Source organism: Watersipora subatra, chromosome 10 (genome assembly GCF_963576615.1).
Source record: "Watersipora subatra chromosome 10, tzWatSuba1.1, whole genome shotgun sequence".
Taxonomy (NCBI): Eukaryota; Metazoa; Bryozoa; class Gymnolaemata; order Cheilostomatida; family Watersiporidae; genus Watersipora; species Watersipora subatra.
In genome coordinates, this window is record NC_088717.1 from 44479565 (window position 1) to 44504680 (window position 25116).

Sequence of the window (25116 nt, forward strand, 5' to 3'; positions counted from 1 at the left end):
TGTACAATTGCTTGAAATGGTCCAGAACAAGGCAACGCGTTTTATAAGTAATCTGAGGGGAAGGAGGGAGCAGTGTTCGAAATAGGGGGGTACGCAGGAGTAGGGCATATCCCTAAAAAGAATTAGTGGGTGTACTCCCTAGGAGGTGTACCCCCTCTTATAAGGTTGCTCATATTTTATTAAATGCAGTAAAATCGGAATGAAGTGAAATATTCACACAACGTTTTCTTTTTTCCTTTTCTTTCCGAACTTATATTAGCTCGAGTTCTTTACACTGAAAACAGTGCGCATTTTCGGGACAAAAGAATCACGCTACTGATCTTTAATTTCTTCAGTTAGTTTTTTTGCTATTATAGCATATCAACTAGATTATTTTGCTAAAAACCTGAGAACCGATCAGTTTTCTATCAACCGACACAATCGACAGGACCCTGTGTCGGCCGCCCTTTGAAATCCTCGAATAGCTTAAGATTGCTCATTGCTTGGATTCTTCTCTTGTGTTCTAGATGGTAGTTTTGAATAAATTCTTGCTCAATATACTAGCTTCTTCATTGTTTCTTTCAGTTCATAATGAAAAGGCATGGGCCAATAGATAGCTTCTTTAAAGGTGAGTAAGAATTAGTGACTGTCATGAATTTAGAGTCTGTATTTAAAAAATAGTGAGTGACTGAGCTTATCATATAATAATATTCATGGTGGTTTGGAAATGGTACTTTATTGTGTCTGGGGTCTGTGTGGACTCTCCATAGGGTTTTTTGACTCACTCACATCACAACCTGGAGTCTCCATTGTCATAGAGCACTCAGGTTGTGCAGCAAAGCCCACTTTTAATTTTTTACTGGACACAACACAGGGTTTTAAGTTTTAGAAAACAGCATAATTTAGGGGCATTCATGCTAAAAAAAATTTTCGGGGGAGGTCCCAGGACACCCGCTACTGAGAGGACGCAGCGCCCCTCTCAGACTCATCCCGTGAGCGGCGAGCAGGGCCGTCGGCCCTGAACACCACCCTCCTGGCATGACAGAGAGTACCCCCAAGAATCTCTCTCCACTTCGGATACTAGGAGGGAGTCACACAAGAAAAAGAACAGTGGGGCCTTGTGACTTTGGAAGAACGTAGACAGGTCCAAAGGGTTAAAACTTTACACCCTATTATAAATCAAAATACCCATCTTTGTAGGAATTAAACGATTTTATTGACACTTGTTTTAAGGATGATCGTCCACAAACACGGGCCAAATCCGAGGGACAACCTTTGGCTATTTCTAGTAACCGTGATAAATTTTTAAATAGTTTTATACCGAGAACCACTCGCAAACTTAGAATTTAACCATTTTTACCTATTGATTCTGATGGGCTCCTCTTCCGCCTCGGGGCGGTCTAGAGGCTCTACTTTAACATGAACATGGCAAATAAATTCGACCAACATTATTAAATATTCTTTTAAAACCTGCCTTATTTACAATGTTTCTAATTATTACTCATTTAGGTTTGAACAATCTAAAAAATAATTTAACGAGATTTATATTAATAAAAACACGGCAGCGTTGTTGATGGCAAGGTTTTGCTAAGTTCGACGTTTATCGAACATGCAGCTTACCTATTAGACATTACGTACATGTATATGAAATGAAACAAAACGTTATTGGAGTCGCTGATTGCAAAGTTACGCCCTCCTGTTGGTCGAAACTACAAATATAGTTTCCTCATTGGTCTGTTTAAGTTATAGCTCGTGTTTCAAAGAAATAGATTTTATCACTTTAACTTCACTAAATCATTTTGCAGTTTATGTGGTCGGGAGGTTGACCAGTTAGTCACGCCAGCCTCTCACCGGAAAAGGCGGAGTTATACCTTCAACCGCTTTTGCACAAACGAATTGCATGTCATCAAAGCGTTCTACTCTCGCCGTCGCTCAGGTTCTACTTTTGCCGCTCCTTTATGGCGCTCGCTAATTTATAAGCTTGCTAAATACTTTACCGTTCAACGATGGATGCTGAAACATATGCTAAAAGCGCTAGTAGTGTTAGTTGTAAATGTTTAAACGTGCAGTTTGGTGTACGCTCTCTGACCGGAATAGGTCACGTGTCAGATGAAAACATAAGTGAAACAAAACCAGTTTCTGACGGGTTTGATAGGAAAACGGATTTCCAAGATGCTGCTACGATCAACTCGCTACTAGTTTCTCCTAGACTGGTGAAAACCGCTCTCTCAGAGCCGAACTATGGTGCTAATGTCACATTTATGTACCTAGTAGGATCTAAAAGAGTTGGTGACTGGGTTATCTTCAGATGTTTGAACTGTGACATTGTTACTCATGCGGTTTCTGCTGCAAATTCTGGCTTAGTGCTAGTTAATGCTGGAGAAATGTTATCTCCGTCCGATCGGGATTCTATGCTTAAACGCAATCCCCATTACTGCCACGCACTTGGCATTGTTTGTTTTCCTTCGAATACGTATCACGCAGAAAAAATCAAAGGATCTTTGAAGCCATCTATCACGGACTTCATTCGCAATGTTAAGGATAGTGTCAGTGACTTTCTTGAGAAGGAAAAGGCAAACATGCGTGATCGTGTCCAACAGTTTGAGAAGGAACAGATGATTGCATACCAAGATTTAGAGTACGTGACACAAAAAAACCAAGATAATTTAGAGAAGCGAATTTGGACAATATTTGGAGAAAAAATGGAGGATGAGGATAGTGCTTTTGAGCAAAGTGTGGAAGCAATATCATTAGACAGTCCCAAACTCTCCACAGGTAACTCCGCATTTCAAGTAAATTAACATAAATCGTTCTATTGCAAATGACAAACACTTTAAGTTCGTTTAACTGATCTGGCCTCAGTCTACTGTAAGCGCACCTTTGGCTCCAGATCATACCTTTCATTGTAAATTGAACACAACAAATGTCAAATTTTAAGGTTGTATGTAGTCGGTTTATATTGTTCATAGATGTTTAGTTTTTTCAAAGCGTTGAGAAAAATTGTGACAAACTAGTAGATGCTCAGCGAAATTGTAAACCTGTTATGTATGCCTATCTGTAGCCTATTCATTTCCTATGCATTTATATTGTGCTGGCTTCTAATAATCAAGCACCCACTTGAACTTGCTTCATTGGTTGCAGCAAAGAGTTCAACAGTAAAAAATATCAACAGCCTACTATTTGTGTGCATTTGTTTACAAAGCAAAATTCGTGGAGGGTCTAAGTGAAGTTGTTCAGGCTTATGGTTTATCTGGATGATATAATTGTATTACATTAATATGTCTTGGAAAATGCTGCCAGCTGATTCAAATCACGTTTTTTGTTTTACCAACCATAGATTGTTATGATGTTGGTTAAGAAACTCCGCTAATTCGTGCCTTGTTAAAAATGTTAGGATGTTCTTTCCTTGTTGGTAACCGAAGTTGCGGCCGTTACAAAGAAATGCATTGCAGTTGCAGTAAACTTTTGTCTGGATATCTATGTAGTCGCATTAGTAGTGCAGCAGCAGTAGTAATTACGCATGTCACAGTGATGCAGAATAATTGCTTTACGAATTTTGGCAACTGCACCATACGCAGTATACATGTAGTACAGCTATTTTTAATGCGCAGTCAGCTGTATTGGTCAGTGGTAGTTTTACCACCGTGCATTGTGCAGTGCTGGATGCAGTGGGAATGCTGCTAGTGCTACATTCCCACTGCAGTGAATGAGTTTTCACAGAAATAGGCTGTGATAGCATGTTGTCGCGAAGCGAAATTCCGTGTAACGTGAAGCATCAAGTCGATGCAAGTTCCTAATTTGCATTTGAATAATGAAACCCCCTTAAAAATGCTGTTTTTCTCTTTATTAGCTCTTGGTAGAGAAAACAACCTATGGATAGGGGTATCTCTATTATTAATACATGTACTAGTACCCCGGCAGTCTTGTGCGCGTGAAGGAGCGGGAGATAAAGCAAAGGGAATAAGTAGCTGCATAATTATTCAAAAATACCTAAGGGGGTCAATTAGAGCAGATTGGTGCAGGTGTTAGACTGCATGGGTCAGAAACCTTTTTGACTGAGAGAGCCACAAAATCGACATGTTTCAAAATTTAATTCTAGGAGAGCCATATGTATAATATAAATCTCAAAAACATACAATGGAAAAGAAGACAAATAAATTTCGTATGTTTGAGCAATTTTTGAGTATAAAAAATTTTTACTTATTTTGAACAGCAATGTTATAACAAAGATATTATGAAAAGTACTTCTTACTATTCATGCGACTTTTAATGCTGCATGCTTTTGTTGATAGCTTTGTAGTACGGTGAGGTTCAGCTTTATGCAGGCCTTTAAGCTTCCATCTGTTAAACGTGACCGCAGGTTCGTCTAAATATTGTTCATGGGCGAGGATGACTGCTCGCATGTATATGTAGAGCCAAACATGGTCAAAACGTACATCAGAGTACATAAAGCACTATAAACTCATTTCTGCGTGTGCCACATCAAAGAGTTGCAAATGAAAATATATTTTTATTAAGTGGACGTTATTTTTTATTTTGTTTAATGTTACTGTGAATTTAGCATTTTTTTATTATTGTGTTAATTACATTAACAGCAAAATTATGGATTATCTTTTCCACTTATTTATTAAAGAGTCAGATGAAATCATCAAAGGCTCGGGAACATATGGCTCGAGAGCCATAAGTTCCCTACCCCTGTCAGTTAGAGTATCTGTCAACTAATCTGAATGTCCCGATTTGCAATCTCGTTAAAATTTATATTTTATTCTGATCTCTAATCCTGACTTCGAAAAAAACAAATGGACAGACAGACACCGCTTTGACGATGGCTAATGTATTTTTTGTTTTACTTTATTTTATAAATTTATTTTTTTCTGTTCAACATAAACCTTGTTGTCTAGGAAAAGATCAATTTAAATTGGCAATCAAGTTGTGCGCTCTCCTAAACTGAAAATTACCATAACACAGGCCCTTAACCGAGTAAACATGATGCAAAAGCCTCTGTCATTAAGTTTCTTGAGCATTGCGGTTCATGCACCTGTCTGTTCTGACACAGGTCATACCGACCATCTAAATGCTGTCTGTTCTGACACAGGTCATACCGACCATCTAAATGCTGTCTGTTCTGACACAGGTCATACCGACCATCTAAATGCAATGTAAATTTAGTGTCTGGTTGCAAACAAAGAGAGTATTGTGACTCCCTTCACCCATGTAAATTCTAATTCTAAGTCATTCTAATTGTCACTAAAACTGGGAATTTATAAAAAAAAAACTTGTGAGAATAACATCCATATTGCAAAGGTCGCGATGACATTTGAATGAGTTCAAACAGCATTCGTGTGAACTGACCTAAAGGGCTTAATATAAGGCGGTAATAACTAATGAAGGGAATATATTGTCGAAACCCTCCTGATAGATTAATTATTTATTTGTGGTTTTTATATTTATAGCCGTATCGGCTTGTTACTGCCCGTTTCAAAGTTTGCTTAGTTATTGCCAGCATCAGTAGAGTTCTCTCTTGAGTCAAGTTTATTAATATTGGTCAGACTTATCCTTCGTTTCTTTTTTGACGTCATCAATTCGTCTGCACATGCGCTCGTTCGTGGAAACGCCGCCTTATTTGCAGACAAACGATCGTCCTTGTTAATTTTACGTTGTTGAATAGTATTTTTGGTGTTATTTCGATATTATATCGGGATTCTCTGGAAGAAAGTGTTCAGTATTGCTATACAAAATTGCAAACAACGGTGTCATTCGCAAAAAATTAATTGCAGAAGCTTCATGTTTTCAACAGTAGAAATTATCCACTAAGATGGCGGACCACGAAAGAAAAAATGAAGGATGCGCGCACATGTTGGTCAAATTAGGATAGTCTATATAGTCACACTTCATCATTTTGGGGTATCTTTTCGATCTCATGGCTGTTTACGTGATGAGTTTTTGCCATATCCACAAAAAGCTTGTTGTTTCCCTATCAAGCGCATGTTGATGTAACAAGCAGAATTGTTTGACTTACCTAGTTGATTGCGAAGCTGCTGGAGTAGACATTTCTTCACGCCCTAGTGGATAGCAGTCTACCATCATCTGTTGCTTGAACCATACTGTTAATAGCAGTACTGCTTCTACTAGCAGTAATATCACCAGTTGAACATTTCAATTGAAAAACCAAATGAGCTTATAGTAGTAGCAGATGTACTAGTACCACTACCGGTATCATTTCCAAAACACAAAACATAATGCCTTTCAATTCATCTGATGAAGTTTTCCATTAGCAAAAAACTTATGTGCATGATTGTAACTGGTTTTGGCCATTATTGAAGAAAGTATTGATTGTCTGACCACCAATACTTTCGCAATACTGACAAAGCAACTGATATTCACTATGTTTCCATTGGGCCGATGATGTAGATTTGGAATTGTGCCCACATTGAATAACCGTGTGATAGCCTAATCGTTTCAATGACAATTGCGGATTAGCTCAGGCGCTTTGTTAAAAATAATAGGGAATTCTACATTGGACGTCATGGCGGTGCACTCCTGTCTCGCATAGCTGCACGCTTTCGAAATAGAAATGACATAGGTGTGAAAAATGTTTAAAATGGAATATCTTATATGACATTTTCCTACGCATCTTGCGCAAGAGCCGTTATCTTGCATAAGTATGAATTTTTCGATGAAAGATGCGAATAACAAAACTCGCTTGACATACGGGTTTTGCAGTTTCCATCTTGCAGTTGGGGTAAACTTGCGGATTAACTTCATCGTGGAAACATAGTCATTAGTTTACATAATTATGCAATCGTTTGGGCTGAATAAAATGTAGGGTGAAACTGCTTCACGGTCATGCGTACATGGGCATCTCAAACATTTACAGTCAAACATGGATAACTCGAACTTCACTGGACCGAGCGAAAGTGTTCGAGTTATCATAGCGTTCAAGTTATCAGAGCACTGTCACAAGTCCATGTAGTCACTTATTTATTAGTAGATACATGCACATATACAAACTATAAATAGAAATCAAAAGCGTAAATGGCTTGTTTCAAATTAAATGCTTCTATTGTAAAGTTTAAAACTTTTTTATCAAAAAGTATAGAGATTTTTCTATCACTTGAGATTGTTTTGTTGTTTGAGGTGATGTTATTGCCAGGACTTAAAATTGGCAAAACTTGATTGTTGTTGAAATGCTCAAAAGAAAAGACGTCTTTTTCTTTTGAGCATTTTAACCGAGCTCAATTTTGCAAATTTTTCTTTGAAGTTTATGCGAAGGTCACCGCACTTTTCCATGCTTCCGAAAAGCGATCGCCAAGCGGATGTTTGGTAAAAATCAAAATTCACCAAACCTTTAGAAAAGTCGTTGACAAAAATATTTTGCCGACGGTGGTAATAACGACGCCTATGATTTACGAAAAGTTGAGGTTTACCTCTATGACTTGGAATAAAGTGATTTTCTAAAGCGATAACAACCGTCTCGGTAGCCGCTGGGCAAAAAACTGTTCGAGTTAACAGTGTTGAGTTCGAGTTATCTATAGCAATTTATCATTACGTGGGAACGGACCAAAGAAACCGTTCGAGTTAACCATGTTTTCGAGCTATCCGTGGGCGAGTTATCCATGTTTGACTGTATTTAGTTTTGACAAAACATATGTAGCAGAAACAAGAAGTTGTCTTTCAGATTCCTTCCTAATCATTGATTGTGAAACTAGACGCAAATCTTTTGAATTTTTATGATTTACTAGTTTTTACCAAATTTGTAGAATATGGGCTTCAAATAGATAAACAAAATTGAAAACGGTCAAAATGCAATGATTACAATATGAAACGCATATAGTTGTAAGTGTTTGTGTGAGTTAAGTTGGGTATATCAGCGCTTCCCTACTTGTTTTTATCACCGCACCCCCTACGTCTGATGAGGGCAATCTCACACCCCCTTGTTTTGAATTAAACAAAAAGTCGTAAAACATAATGGAAAACAAACGTTTTTATAATATATGAAAACAATATATTACTGCAAGATCATTCTAAGAAGACATAAAACAAAACAACTCACTTTACGATCTCCCACTTTTTCTTGCTTCTGCTATTATCTGATCAAAGCGTGTTTTTCTTGAGGGTGAGTGAAATATGTCGATCGTTTTTAGGATCGATAGCAGTATGATATTAATTTTTGATGTATAGAAAAGATGAAAATTTGGGTTCGCATAGGTAAGTTGTTGCGGCGACAAATACACTTTCATAGTTTTCACGGTTGATTTGTGCAACTCCACAAACAAAAGCTCACCTACTTGAAGAGCTAGAGCACCCCTAATCAGAACCCCTCCCGGTTTATTCTAAGACTTCGACTTTGAAGTCTAGCTGGAAAAATATTACAATTTTTTCTGAGATTAATTGCAACTCCATATACCGTGCATTACATTGCTTGTAAAATGAGTACATGTGAATGTACTCTTTATACATCCACATTATATCTGTTTTTTATTCGTACAACATTTACTAGTGTTTCGATTCATCTTACTCTTATATAGATCTTTTCAAATAAACAAACTTTTCAACGTAGTTCTGAATATTTTTTGCATTTCAGTTAACTTTTCCGAGTATGCTTTTCGTTATATCTTCTTTTTATTTTTGTTTGTCAACTTTTTGTTAGCTGACAAAGAAAAAGGTGTGCAAACAAAAATGGTGTGACATTTCTAGGTGGTTATGGTGTGATATAATTGCTATTTCTGCGCGTGCACTCGCATCCTACGTACAATCTAATCGCTTATCTAATTTATCATTCTTAAGGAATGGTTCCAAACAATGCAATCATCACATCAACATTTTCCAAGAAGTTTGGGATTCCTGGTGAATCATTGTGAATTTTCCCTCAGATAAATTGGCTCTTACCATTACTCGTTGTTTACGAACTAAATTTGCATGGCTAAGAAAATGGATTTCTATACCTACAGTGAAAGGTCATAATTATGGGGCCATCTAGAGATGTTTTTGTCATTTACTACATTAACTTACTTTTTTATTATCTCATGCCTACTATACAGATCTAGTTGAGAAGCAAGTCTTATAGACCCTCCATTTCTCTACCAAAAGCATTTCCAAAAAATATAATCAGCGTGTGTTCATTGGGCATCCATTTTATCCTGTAATTGACAATAAGGGCTGGCCAGCGAAATATTAAGACCCTATTGACGCTCCAAAGACTACCGATATGATTTCCTATATTTACGTATATATATGTATGCTAAAAAAACTATGTTAAATTTATTTAACCAATTTTGTTAATGCATATTAGTTTGGTTTTTTTAAGATTTTTGTCATAATGTGCAGATATCGATATATTACTCTAAAACCAGACTAAAATGGCAAATATCAGTTTATATTTATTAATATTAATTGGTAGAACATTATTAGCTTACCATTGATGTACATATTGCCGAAATTAATCTGATAAATACTTAACCCTTTGATCCATAATGGCCGGAATTCCGGCATCGCGTAGGGTGTGTCAGAAACTCTAATGGCCCGAATAACCGCATTCACATGGCTGTTTACAAATGCTGTTTTTAAGTAACATCGTAAACCAATCAAATTAATTCATCCGCAGGGCATTAGATAAGAAGTTTTACTTTCATTTTTAACCGTTTTCAAGTATCTCTATCTACTTCCTTCGTTATAATAACGATTTTTATTGGAAAGATATCGCGAAAAAAATTGATACAGCTCGTTTGTTAGTAGGTCAAGGAAGATTGTGATGCAAGTAAAGAATTATATGGTACTAACTGTAATTTTCCAGTATTCTGAGTCATGAAACGATGATGAACGTTTGCTCGATGGACATGGTGCTACTGTGAATATTTTTAAAATTTAAGTTTTTAAAATTGTAAGATTTTTTATGGTTTTAGCCCGAACAATTGTGAAACACTATTTTTCTGCTTGCTGACATTTGCTGTGTGCTGTCGGACTTGTTTACTAGTGGTTCACCAAATATTATTGTATTATGAGCACATTTAGGTATATTTAATAAAAGTTTAAAAACTTTGGATCTTTGGTCAAATTGCCCAGGGTTATTGACACTACAAATCCTTCGTTTTTTCGTGATGTCATTCTATCGTTGTCTGCCATTTTTATGGAAAACTTTTATCGTTAAAAACACGAGCGTCTGCAATTAATTATTGCAAACAATGCTTTTGTTTACAAATTTTTTATTTTTGTATCATAACAGCATCGAAAAATGCTATTAATCAAGAGAATGACAATCGTTTTCTACAAGGATGGCGGCTTTTTCATGGACGAGCGCATGTGAAAACAAGGTGATGACGTCAAAAAACGATGGATTATTAATAAGTGGCTTGTTTATTTGAAAATGTCCCATAATTTCAATCCCCACCACCATACATACTGACAAAATATGTTGTTTGCATAGTCAATCCGGCTTACAGATGTTTTTTTTTCTTTCGTTATCAGTTTATTTTCGGAAATCATACCGCCATTCTTTTGCCTATGTTTCCTAGCTTTTATGAAAGTATCACATTGCGTGTAGTCTAGTGTTGCCTGTGTTGTAGATACGTATTAAATGTGGTATATGTACAAGAAAATAGGTTATTAGTACCAATGTAGTCGGTAAACACTGAGTAGTTGGAATAACAATGACTCATTGTGAAGCCCAGAAAATTCCAATCTCAAAAATCGTGCCATTAGAATTATAAGTTAGGCAAACATAGTAAGTAGGTTTTATCCTACAATTATACTATAATAAAGTACTACATACACCAAGTATGTGCGCATATATACTTACAGTAAATAACACAGTAATATATATATCTATCTATATGAAAAGTTGAAAAAGAAAAATGCCTGAAAAATTGCATCCAAAATCATAGCTCAGTACACAATTTGTATGTTACTGAGGCACTGACTAGTTATTTCTACAAAGAAGTGCTAGTGCTTGCAGAACTGTTCCTCAGCAATTCAATGATTCAAATTGTTGTTTGTCTGATCAAAGTTTTATTCAATATCTCTGGCCAATATTGTTGTCATGAGCTGAAGCTGGCAGCAATTTGTTTTGCGTCTATTGTCATTGGACTATTCAACAGCACTTAACCATTTATGATTTTAATTGTAAATTTCCATTGAGGTTAATATGTAAGAATTGCCGGCAGCAATCACGACGTACCAAATTTAATTTGATGTTGGAATTCATTTGTAAAAAGCTCTCAGCGGTTAAACGCAGATCAGATTTTGATTCCTCGCATCAGGCTTCTCGAGTTATAATAAATTTCATATGAAAGTTTCCTTACTAAATTTAGTGAGTAGTTTGATGCAGCTCCAGCTAAGCATTAAAATAAAGGAAATATGTTAAAGTTATGCGTAATCAAAATTTCCCATGTCAAAATCAAATCAAACATAATCATCAATTCACTTACACATATGTTGTCAAGAACTTGACAATAGAACGTTATGGAGATTTGAAGACGAGATAAAAGACAGGCATGTGTTTATGTTAACTATTTATTAAATTAAATATATTTGACAACCAGGGTGTGTCCTATTCATCTTTTTATTATTTTGTAAACATTGCACATGGTTTTCATTAGCAGGCTATATCTTTCCATTCATCATGGTCTGTTAGGGTTTAGGGAAGGTTCTTAATGCGCAATACATTATAAATGATAGTGACCGTACAAACTGAAAAGATAACTTTTTGAGATTGAAAATTTAGATATTTATTACTTTGTCCTTGACACTTGGCGATTTAAAAAATTTTTTATTACAATCCATGACATTTCATTTTGGGCGTTGATCAATTTCAAATGTCAACATTATCCGCAACATATCAGACATATTTGTTGCTTTGCGCTGTTGGGTCGATCTTTCTGCACTGAGTCTTTTCCATGAGTAATATATCCTCGACAGGAGAGATTTTTCAAATTGCATCGGTATAAGTGTATTAATCTAATTTGTGTTGATCATGTTGGTGCAATAGCGTATGGCTCTATAGTGTTGATCATGTTGGTGCAATAGCGTATGGCTCTATAGTGTTGATCATGTTGGTGCAATAGCGTATGGCTCTTTTATAGTGTTGATCTTCTTAAGATCTGCTATTTGTCAATCAGTTTTATTGAAACCAAAGTGGATGACCGTTCATTGTTATGCTATTTTGTTTGGAACAGGAAGTCTACAAACCACGCTCATGGCAGTATTGTATAAGATTATGTCAACTCTGACCCCCTCCATATTGTGATAAAGTATATGTTCGCTACAACTCAGCTTTAGGATGTCTCAGTAGGGTAGTCAGCATAGAACTGTATCATAAGTTGATGAACGTACAATTATACAAGTCTGTCATATACTGTGTTTTCATTATTCGCACGGTGCTGATTTGGAGTTGTGTGTCCGTTGAGTTAACATGGGATAGTGTTCCAATGAACATTTGCACATTGAGGATTAATGCGGGCGCTTCGTTAAAAATGTTAAGGATTTCCATGTCAAGGGTCATAGCAGAACATTCGGAACTGCTAAAACCTAAATATGAACGGCGAAGTGTGGAAAATCTTTTAAAAGCATGCAGGCATTTTCTTGCCCGTCATCCGCAAGTGCCATTTTCAGGTTTTGTAAGCGTAAAGTGAAACATTCGATAAAAATTTGCAAGTAACGAAACTCGCCTGACTTGCGCATGACGCAAACATTCGGATTACCCGTGTCAAGCAAACATAGCCTACTCCATTTTTATCCTACAACGACTCCATGAGCATTAGTCTCAGGTGACTTTATCAAGTGAATTGTCTAAGTTTCTGGATTTTTACCGGTCACCAATAACTACCAAGAATAAGTAATTAGTTCTCCTCTGTATCCGTCATCAGCAAATTCTCCTATCTTGTTGTACGTTCAGTAATACTCTCAAAAAAGCATAATATCCGCCAATTACTCTCAGAGCATTTGAAACAGATGGGATTCTCAAATAACTTTCGGCTAGTGCAATCTATCAACGAACTAGCTGGTAGTAATTGTAGTAGTGGTGAGTTGGATCTTTGTTATTGAGATGCAACTCAACTATTGAAGTCTTCAGCAAACCATCTAGGGGTGGTCACACGAGAGCCAAAATGAACTAAATGAAGCAAAACGACGTCGCAACGATCCTACGTCGGTTCGGGTGCTCGTGTGACCACGCCTTCTCTCCTCTGTCCTAGCGCTTACTGTCGCTGCGTTCACCGCTTCATTTGTTTGTGGTCAGCATTAGCTGTGATTAGCCACCTCAAATGGAGAGAGGAGGGAGCAAGTGAGCCCTGTTTACTTGAATAGAACTGAGCAGGGCTTTCAATAAAGCAACGCCCACATTTATTGAATCATGTCTTTATTAAAAACTGTTTTTGTTCTTTCAATTGAAAAAAGATAATGAATAATTTTGTGAAGGCCAGTTGGTTAACTTTTTTAGTTTGCAATGCCCAATTTAAAATTAGGCGATCACTCGAATAGTAGATGACTGTAAGAAATCCAAACAAGTTATGGCTGGTTCACACTGTATTCTGAGTTGTCTTCTCGGCCATTATTCGTTGACTATGCGCCCATATACCGATTACATCATAGAGGCAATGTGGATACGTTGGGAAAAATTGCAGCTGTCAAGCTTTTCTGTTGGTTCCTCTGAACATCCCCGACAGCTGAGGTAATGTGCACCCCTTCAGCTATGGTGATTAGCTGTCACGGGTTGCTTGATCTATATTTTTTCCTTGACAGTTGCTGCGGGACTAGTATTGCATCATTTCCAGTAGCGTCTGTAATAAGAACGCTGTGTTGCAGTCTATTCGCTGATGTAAGTGCAGATGGGTTTGTAATGGTACGAACACTGTTATCACAGAAGTATTGTGTGATGTCAGTCGACGTTCCGTGATATTACGTGAACTAGCTTTTATGGTTTGCAGCACTGATGTTTGTTCATTTGCTCCATTAAACAGATCAGGAAGGAAAATCCATTCATCTTAGAGATCAAGTTACTGTCGCTACACTTGATGATTAATAACATTGTATTCAATTATTTTGTTAGTTCCAGTGTCACAAACATTTTAACTTTTAGCAATTTTGGATGTTGCACTCTGAACTTTATTCGACTATCACATATTGATCATTAAATGTTTCAAAAACTAGAAATGGTCATTTATTTACTATAACTCTGCATACCAACACCCGTCCAATTGCACAGGAGATTTTTTTGCTATAATAGCACTGGCAGATGCAGCATAGGACCGGCTGCAAATCTCTGTGTATTCAGCATTGCTTGGATTTGTTGCACTGTGCCGTGTTGAGTCTACAGCCATGATTGCCAGCAATTTGGTTATCAAGTCAAAATCAACGAAGATTGTTTATGATAGCTGTTGATAGATCTCAATAAGCAGGGAGGGTGGAAATGTGAAATGTTCCTTTGAATTGTTCATCTACAATGTACTTTATGGTGTTAACAATAAAGCTTAGATCATGCCTCCCTATTACTCCCGAATAGTCCCCCCCTTAGTATAGTTTTGACTTCTCAAACAATATATCTTTTCCAATTTGCGCTACGCATCAAGTGCTCTCTCTAAGCTGTCAATCTGTGATTGGCTAAAGGAGTTGGATTTTCGTGTAACGAATTACAATATGGTTATGTTCGTTTTAGCTAAAACTGGTTATATTTAGGAGTTATTGGTATATGCCTTTTCCTTTTGTAGCTAAAATATCACTGTATAGGTATTGTAGCGCAAATTGTACTTGTATTACTTACTGTTCAGGATTTGCGGTGGAAAACTAAACGGGCGACTTTTGAATCATAATTTCTAAAATGATGAACTTCTTTCAAAACCCTTTATAAGTTTATTGGCATTTAACCTCTCAACAAATTTGTCAACAGTGCGTGTCATTAAAAAGCAGTTGTCTGCCCTTGCCCTATACATTAGCGCATACGTTTCATCAGTGTCTCACTACAGAAATACCTTTGCTTTGTTTGAAAAATGAAGTTGACCCCTGAGACAATAGAGGTTTCTTCATATAGTAAAATTGTCTTTAGATGTCTTGCCTCAAGAGGTTTTTTGAGTGATTGTTGGCTAATTTAGGGCACTTGCCTTATGGATGAGTCTCTTTCACTAGTGCACTCACCTTTTAGAGGAGTATGTTTTAAGAGTTGTCCTATCCTTGTATCATTTTGCAAGCTCACCTACAGCTGATCTGTATGTTCTTAGGGAAAAAGGAACGGTCTTCTAGCGCTGTCGACGACATGTTTGAATTGGATCCATTTGCCGCTGATGAAGATGATGAGACAGCCAACGACGACAATTTTGACTCCGACGCCGAAGATATACCAAATTATCAGACACGCGGACGTGAGTGTTCTTAGACCTTCTCAGCACGATTCTTAGTGATCAGCAGGTTTATGGCATGTGTGAATGCTTGGGTTGTTTTTTTTGTCGAAGTCACCCAAATGTTCGTCCAACTTGGTCAGTAGCCCTGTAGTACCTTGGCGAGGAGATGCTTAGAAGCTAAAATATGTCTCTAGAATAGAAAGTTGCTGGGTCAGAGTACAAACCATAGCGAAATTCCTCCTTTTGCTTATTAATGTGTTGACAATGTGCCAGCAACTAGTTCTTGAAGTGTCTTGTTGAAAAACTTTGGCATACGTTGGTAGAGATAAACACACTATTTCAGCACATGTGATTTGCTGGAATAGTTGATTCTGATGAACATAATCTCGAATCCATTTTATTTATTTCCAAAGCATTTTATAAAATACTCGCTTTCAAATGATGATGACAACAGGGCTTTAAGAAAAGCAATTATGTATGAACAAAGATATTCACACTTGTAACAAATATATACTAAAACTGTTAGTGGAAATTTGAATTGTACAAGAAAGTTATCAGATAATCTTCAAGTAATTAACTATTTTGTTACGAAAGCCTTTATAACGGCTCGCCTTAGTACTTACACAAAAACATTTATTATGGGTGGCCAGAGTTAACAGATTTACCCAAAATTGTGCCGCAATAAATTCTGGATTATTTTGTTATTTATATTATTATCAGTTTTAAAAAACAAAAATTGTCTTTTAAAACTAATATTTTTTAAACTTTTCTAAACTTTTTACCTAATATCCGTTCTCTTAGCGGAGAAAGGCATTTTAAACACTATTTATTCGATTTTAATGGATAACTGTTGCCCTTTTTTGTTTTACTATCGTTGTATGGCCTAATTTGAAAAACGTTTTCATTTAAAATGAAATTATTGCCATCAAAGTAATATATATATATATATATATATCTCATTAAAGGAAAGCATTTAAAAGACTAATATTTACGTAGATTTTACAATTTTACCTGAAAAGGTATTTTTGTCCTTTAAAACTGTTGTCACATTGATGCAGAGATGCCTCAAATGCCAGATCTTAGGCAAACCACAAAATTAGTAAAATATTACAAGGGAAACCTCATGTAAATGACAGATGTTATCTATACAATTAGTAATGAAATAATGATTCTCATCTTCAACACTGCATGTTGCAGCCAGCACACATTAGACTGGTTTTTATACACAAAAATGTTAGAAAGCATTACGATTGCTACTATTTGTGACACACTGTACAACCATGAACACTATGAATGGATATTAAAATGCTGGCATTTTGTTCCGAGGTGCTTGATATGTATATCTGTTGCTCACTTATTCGAAGTTCAAAATATTTGATTTAGTTATGTGAACAGCTTTGTGTTAAGTTATGCAATTTTTTATTCTATTTTTGCAGATTTTTTTGTGCCTCAAGTAAATTGGTCTACTCAAATCTCAAGTCGTTTAAGATCTCTACTGTTTCATGCCTAGTTTGACAGTGAAACTTATGTTAAGTGTTGATTAGGTGTTCTAAAGTACCTGTTAAGGCTTTCATGGAAAGCCTTAACAGGTCGTAACAGGTATCAACCAGCGCTCAGGGAGAGAAGACTCGGTGAGGAGAGCTACTGTGCTGCCGTGCCTTTGCTGACAGGAAGCCATTTTGTACAACTACGTCCCATTTGAGCCGTTTTGGAAAGAGATTCTAATCTATGGCGTTTTCGTGATGGTTGTGATGAACTGTTCGTTTTTGAGCTTTTAAGAGCTTGTAATCACATTTCCACATATTTTGCACATACAAAACAGCAGAGTAAGACATGGTGAATCTTTTGATACCAAATAACTGTAATGTGAATTTTGTTGCAAGTCAATTTTTTAAGGTTTTATACCATAAAATTTCTATTTGAATGTCACCTATAATAAAGCGCCTCTATTCAAAGGGTTGAAAAATAGAGCGCCATGGCGTTCAAATAAAGGCTTTACGGTATGTACACTTCTTAGCGTCGCCTTTGCTAAATTTGAGTCAACTGGCAATATTTCCTAAAGACTTACAACGCGGATGCGTCGGGAAAGTTTCCAGCTCTCAAACTCCTAATAGTTCACCGAGCATCAACAACAGCCTCTACAATGTCTACCATTTTGGCGATTGTGATTTTCTGTCGATCTATTTCAATTTATTTCCGTTTATGATTAGTTGCTGCGGGACTAGTATTTGATTCAAGCAGGCGGCAACAATGAGGTTCCTTTAGAAGAAATTATAAAGAAAAAAGAGAACACTGCATCGCTAAGTATTCACTGATGCAAATGCAGACGGGTTTGTGATAGTGTGAACATCGTTATCACTGACGATCACTGAAGTATTGTGGCATCAACGCCGAGATACGGCAATATAGTGTGAACCAGCCTTTAGTCTTGAATCAAAATTACATTGTCTGCGAACAGACATATTTTGTATACTGGCACACACTTGAATCGGATCATAATCCATTCATTGAATGGCTTGAAATAAATTGTATCTGTTTCATTTGATTTCTCAAGAAATCTTGGTATGATCTGCCCTGGCTCAAGCTGTGACCATATGTGGAGCCGAAATTCATAGCCTTTCTATATAGCTACTTGACCCATTGCTTTCACCAATAGATTAACTTGAAAAGAATTGGCTGTGGTCAGTGAACAGTCAGATCCTTGCTGGATGTTTGATGATTGCAACGTTATCACCTTATTGATTATCTATTATCATTTCCGTAATTTGTGAGGACGATGGTGTTCATACAACTACTTGCACCCCTATACTTCCTCTTATAGGGAATAAGGCTACACGCTGAAGATAAAAAAAATCAGCCGATGACAAAAGAAAACTTTTATGAACTAAAATGGCCGGGAGAAGTAACATTGATTTTTAATAAATTTAATTGGAAGACGAACTTTTGAACTGTTTCATGAGTAATTCCTGTTGACGACAATTCCCTTCACATATCTGTTAGCGTAATTGTATCTTTGGTCGATATATAAAAAGTTGTATGTTCGATGCAGAGCCTGTTCATCTGAACACGAGTCACAAATAAAAGCTGCTCATGTTGAGGATTTAATGGAATCGAGATCCTGTCAATTGGAAATTGGCTATTCTCAACAATCACAAACATGTCAGTTTCTACTCTACCCGTGAAGAAGAAAATATGTCTTTGACACGATGTATTATATTTCCATCAGCTGTGCAAACGAAGTCTTTCATCGATGTTGCATAGACATGTTTGAAGAGAGAGGAGAGAGAGAGAGCATTACTTTGTAATCATTATGCTGACGCTCCAGCATCACACTTCTTTGTAGTGATCTTACACGCTGCCTTCTGAATTGCAGGCTTGCTGCTGTTTGATAGCTTTTAGTAGTACTTGCTGGTGCTCATAGTCAGTAAATCACTTTGGTTATCATAGCAAACAATCGCACAGGTGTTGTTGTGGCATGTTTCCTAGCTGGTCACTACACGGGGTCAGCATACTTACAAATACTGTCTTCCTGTTTTCAGGGTCAGCTTTTATTAGTTACCGTAACTCCTAACTGCTACAGCATGGTAGTAGAGGTTAAGGCGATGTTTGGTCTTAAATCTTTCTGCGTTTCTATAGTAACTCTAAAGTCTAAACTGTAACATTTATACCTATTGGTCTTGGCCTAACTGGAGTGCAACTGTGCAACTAGAGAATACTTCTTTCCATATCCAATCTAGTTCTTATAAGCCATGCTTCATGATACAAATGTGATCGACAAATGCTCAATAAATCAGAAAATCAATAAAAAAATATAGCTACCAACTAACGTCGCATCGACAAATGGTCGGTGCATTCGATGATAAATAAATATATATAACCATTGACCAAAGTCAAGCCAGCAAAGATTAACACAATTACATCAATAGTTTCACTAATCCTGTCAAAAATATTGCTCATGCAAAAGTTCAACCTTGAAGAAATGCACCAATTGTGCCAAAAAAGTAGTTGTAACATCGCAAAGCAATAAATATGGCCGATATCTAGCATTGCTACTATCCTTGACATACAATTCGTGTGACTACTACTGGTTATGTCAAAGCTCGTCAACACATAGATGTAGGAAGAGACAATTTGAATTGGATTACAAATGATCGATCTTGTTAGATGTGATCGACCAGCTAACAAATATAATAACTTAACATTTTTGCAGATCAACCTTTCAACAGGTTGATCAAACTTTGGTACTGGACTGTGGCTAATTGTGTTGAAAGTGTTGGCTGGACTAGCTTGGCAAGTTTCGGCATCAAAAGAGAATTGTCTTGATTTGTCCGAAATGCTCAAACAATTTGTTAGAAGGCTGAAAAATGTTTTTTGCAGGTTACGCTGGTACGGCGGACAACCTGGCTAAATCGGTTCCTATACCGATTATGAGGCGTATGCTGGGATCAACCGGCGGTCTTATAGTTAGCCCCGACTCTCCCCACGAGAGGACTCCAGACCCAGAGAATATGGAGGTAGGTTTGTCAAAGTATCTTGATAAAGCTACATGAGCCAAAGATAGTAGCCTAGGAGACAAGCGCCTATAAAGTCGTTTTAGGATAAATGTGAAGCAGGCTATGACAGACCCACGAAATTGTCTGTTCATTGACTCGGTGGTGCAGTTTTATGCTGACTAGTTTCTCAACAAACACTAAAGCTAAGTTATAGTTGACTTGTACTTTATCACTACAATCATACCTCTACATACGAGTACCCCGACATGCAAGTTCCTTCCTTGAGGTACGTGTAATCTTTGAAATACGAGCCGGTTCTCGATGGCCACTACACTAAATGGCCAAGTATGTGAGAGTCCGTCTTAGAAAACAGAATCGCTCGGTCTTTCTCCTCGAATCAATTGAAAAAAGTTTTTGGAAGGTTGGCTAGAAGTTATAGCAACGCGAGGCGCAATCGGAAACAGATACTAAAAAAACATGACCCTAAAGTTGAAGTAAGTTTAGTAAAAGATTAGAACTTAGTTTCAAGTGTGTGTTTAGAAAGATAATTCAAAATTTTTATTATCTTTAGTCACAAAGGTTTAAGATGCGGTTGCGTCAAATTTAAGTTGGTCTTAAAAGAAAGCATTTTTTTTCTCTATCAGTTGATATGCTGTTTGTTGTGTTACGCGATCACATTGCCAAGATATTTCAAAATTAAAACCGAAAAAATCTGATCCCCGTAAAAACGCTCAGGCCACAAAAACGTGCCCAGACTTGCCCAAAATGATGTCACGTGTTAGGCAACCTGTCTCTATCTCTCGTATTCACATCGGCTATTTGTGATAAAAGTCTAGTTTTACGCGGCTCTATTGGCATATATCTTATTTTGTATTTGCTCATGTTGACTAGAATAAAATTTTAAATCCTGCTACAGATACACTATTATGAATGTTTCAAACGCCTCAAATAAGGGAAATTGAAAACTTGTCATATTACTTTCCTCTAAATGCTATGTAAACATTTGAGTACCGATTCTGCCGGGTCTACGGTAATTAGGTAGTCCAGTTAACTTATTTCATCACGGCCTTTGTCTCAGCTAAGTTTTAAGTTGCTACACACACACCGGAAACTAGCTACTAAATAAAATAGGCACGCCGCCATCTTTGGAAATGATATGTTCGAATATATGGCGAAACCAGCTGCATCCCATAAAGTCATGTATGGTCTACGTTATCTAGTCATTATTAGTATAGTATCAATTTGTAGAAAATTTTACTGGTCCATTCGATTAGTTAATTCAAGTACAAAACGAATTGAGAGTTGCCTATCACTTGCTATTAACCTGGCACTTAGCCAATGGAAAATTCCAGTAAGCTAGTTAATAAGCGCTAGGCTTCTAATGATGGTATGCCATGGCGTTGCATCAGCATTGTCCAGCTACAGCTATTCTAATAATAGCTATAGCTGGAGGGACACACATACACACATACTTTGAGAAATATTTATATAGACTAAATAAATAGGTTATCAAAATGTCTGCACAGAAAATGTACTTTCATTTAACATGCTGTGGGATATTATGTGAATATGTTAGGTTTTTAGTGATTCACTGGCGATGCAAGAACTGGCTTTCCATGGAACCCAGTTCTCGAATCAGTTTTGAATTCCTGGCTTCTATGGAAAGCCATAACAAGTCATAACAGGTGTTAACCAGTGCATGAAGGTAAAAGCTGGTGGCAAGGGGGGTGGTGGTCTGCCATCGTAGCTTGGTACTGCGTAGCAACTTCTGTTGTTTTGCTTGCATATAAAACATTTACATCATAACTTCATATCGTTAATAAAGTATTTTGTGGTCAAATAAATGATGTGAAATACTAAAACAAGTGTTTAAATGTGAAATAATTAGCAAGTAATGGCTAGATAAAGTATGATTTGTTGCAATGATTACAATGAAAAGTTAGTAAATACTGGTACAAACCTTCGTTTGTTCTTGACGTCATTTTATCGTTGTCGGCCATCTTTATAGATATCTTTATAGCTTTATCGTTAAAAACACGAAGCTTTTGCAATGAATTTTTGAAAACGATGCTTTTGTTTGCAATTTTTTTATTATACTATCAAACAACACCAAAAAGTACTTTTAAAAAAAAGAATAACCATTGTTTCCTACAAATATGGCGGCTTTTCCGTGAACGAGCGCATGTGCAAACGGCTTGATGGCGTCAAAAAAAACGATGGATTAACACGAACTGAAAAAAATGATAAAAATCATGAATTTGTTTAATTAAAACGACAGTAAGTACATAGAAGTGTGTCTATAAAGAAGGTTGCTGCAGAAGCTATCCATCAAATTTTTGAATACGTATTTAGTACATCGGCAGCAAAATTTGAATTTTTATGTCTTATGGCAGAAAATATTACGTTTGGAGAAAATGAAAAATTATCGTGTTCTACATCGTAGAGCGAAAAAATCGTATATCCATTGTGACCCAAGGATGCACTCCGTTATTAATATCTGGGAATAATACATATTCTAAAGCCGCACTCATTAATGAGTCATTATCAAGGCTCAGGTCAGAAAGTGTGGTCAATGTTTTTGTTGAGGTGTGGATGCTAGTTATTGACCTTGAATCACGCTGCTTTGTTCCATCAGCTGTATTTCTTATCTGATAATCTGCAGTCAGCATGGGAAGACAGTGCACAGTGCACCTAATCACTTATGTTTGCACTCCTCTCAGCAACCAAAGATCTAAAACTGTTGCCTGTCTCCGGAGCAATAAACCATTTCTTGCGTAACCATACTGACATCTTCAAAGCATCAAACGATGTCTTAGCAAATAGTTCTTTACTGCTTTCAATGCCATAACACTAAGGCTGCGTTAACACCAACCGATTTTGTAATATTGATTGAAGCAGATGTTTTTACTAAAAGGTTGTCCTCCATATAGTTATCCATCATTAGTTATGAACTGGGCAGTGCAAAATATTTGGTAAACTTGCCAAAAAACGTCCACGAGAAACTACGTAGGAAACAGTCAAAAAATTGTTCAAAAAACGTCCGCGAGAAACTTCTTAGGAAACAGTCAAAAAAGTGTTCATCTTGACTCATTAAAAATATATCAGCTAAAGTTATCTGACCCCGCAAGTAAAAGATGGCAAAATCGCCCACTCTCGGTTTAAACTCGGCCTAGTGTGAACACGAAAAATTGGGCCAATAACTCCCATAAAATCGTTTAGCTATCAGTTACAAATACTCTGTTTACAAATCATTTGGTGTGGACGCAGCTTGAAAGCACGCAAGTTTTGTTTGCATTCCATCAACGAGTTTTGACTTTTTATGGACATGGTAGGTTAGATTCAGCGTTGAATTAGTCCGTATATATAAATCTCAATGTTTGTCTGTCATTTATCTGTCCAGTTATAACTATAAAGCTTTAGCTATGAAAAATCACTTGTATTGGATTAAACTACGACATTCAAACTGCAAGTTGCTAACAAACGCCGTGTAATCACAAAGCTAAGTCGTTAATAACCCATCAGCTCTTACCATTATGCTGAATATCTGTGTCACCATTGCATATGCTAAACTATTAATTGATACAATGCACCCTCAGGTTAGGACGCTCCTGTTATACGATTTTTTTTCGCCTGACGACTTGGAACAGTGTTTTTTCGTCCTTTTATGGCAAAGAAAAACATTTTTTTGGCTTTTTTCTGCCATACTATATCAACAAAAAGTTTTATCGAAATGCAAATTTCACAGTCGGTGTACTGATTACATCGAAATAACAAAGATTCGCCGAAATCACATTCACCACGTCTGAAAGAGATACGATGCTCGCTCTTAATCTCAGTTCAATGTTATTCTTTTAAGTTATAGCGAAAATGATATTACAAACAGGTTGGGCATAAACTTTTAGCTGATGACAAAATTCATGTTGAGTTTAGTAAAGTACTAAAACTTAGCTTTAAGTATGTGTTTAGTAAGCTAAATTCATTTACCAAGTTAGATTCAACATTTATGTTATCTCTGTCTTGAAGGTGAGAACTCACTATCGTGCATACTGCACGTAGCACGTTGTAATGTTACATTTTATCGCAGATCATAACCAATAAATACACTAAAGTTACTGTAGGTAACTAGTTACCAAGATTAGCATCATTTTGCTACTAATTTTTTATATGTACCTATATAAAATTTTGATGAGTTCACCAGGGGGTGTTTGCATTAGATAATTACTATATTTTTCTATACCACTATATGACATTTTCGTCTTACGATGCCAACACTGAAACGAATTAAATCATATAATTGTATACCAAATCATTTTTCATTGTAATCGAAGCAAAACTCACTTCATTTAGCCATTACTTGCTAATTATTTCACATTCACATCTAAACACCTTTCTAAATGCCATCTCAACTGCCAAAACATTTTTTTATGATATGAAGTTTAAAAGTTACAGTTGTTTGAAAAAGTTTGAAAACCTTCACAGTTGTTTTATTTTTTCTCCTAATTTATATAAACTGCACAAAACCTTCTTACCACGATATGAAGTTTGAAAGTCAGAATGTAAACTGTTGTTATATATTAAATAAAAATATTTTTTCTGTGCAAAGACCTTTTTATTACCTGGGCAACTTAGGGCATTCAGTAGTTGTACTGTTGTAGTATATAAAACATTTTCACTGACTTGTTGGTTATAGCCACCCTACTATAACACGATAAGACAACTTCCAAATGAACCCCTTCAATGCTGAGGAGATGCTAAAAGCCTGTCTAGCGGAGATTTGTTCTACGTGTTTTATAGTCTATAATCATATGGTTTCCCATTGCGATGTCAATGACTCTTCGTTGTTTTCAAGGCATCTATAAATGCCCTGGCGAGAAGTGTTGGATTTGATGGCACAGAGATATTTGGTGATCTGCCGAGACCGAGGTTTAACACTGGCACTCGTAATACGGGTGCACGCCACTACTAAGAGGAGCCCCTGCTTCAAACCAAAGTTCTGCCTAGTAATTTTACTGTACGCGTGTCCAACATGCAGCCCTAAAGATCAGATTTTTTGTTACTGGTAGCCTTGGAAATATCTTCCGTTATATTGTTTTAACTTTGTTCATAAACTTTTTCTATAGGAATTCTGTACAAAATTGAGGTGCGGGTAAAGGATTTCAGGGTCTTTTATAAACTTTTTTGCCTAGTATATCTATTCAGTGCTTTGAAATATGTGCCATAAAACCACCTCATACATTTCTACTTGGTCCTTACATTTGTTTTTCTAATTTGGTCAATATAAATGAATAAATAACCAACATAAATATAATAAAATATAA

The 25116-nt window shown here is 36.5% G+C and overlaps 1 protein-coding gene across 1 annotated transcript; it reads left to right on the plus strand.

Annotated features, from left to right (window-relative positions):
* Positions 1 to 1881: 1881 nt before the first annotated feature.
* LOC137405693 (uncharacterized) lies at positions 1882 to 25116 on the plus strand. Its single transcript, XM_068092046.1, has 4 exons — positions 1882 to 2754; positions 15186 to 15326; positions 19683 to 19819; positions 24648 to 25116. The coding sequence occupies exons 1-4, from the start codon at positions 1986 to 1988 to the stop codon at positions 24762 to 24764; spliced, it is 1164 nt and encodes a 387-aa protein (XP_067948147.1). The 5' UTR covers positions 1882 to 1985; the 3' UTR covers positions 24765 to 25116.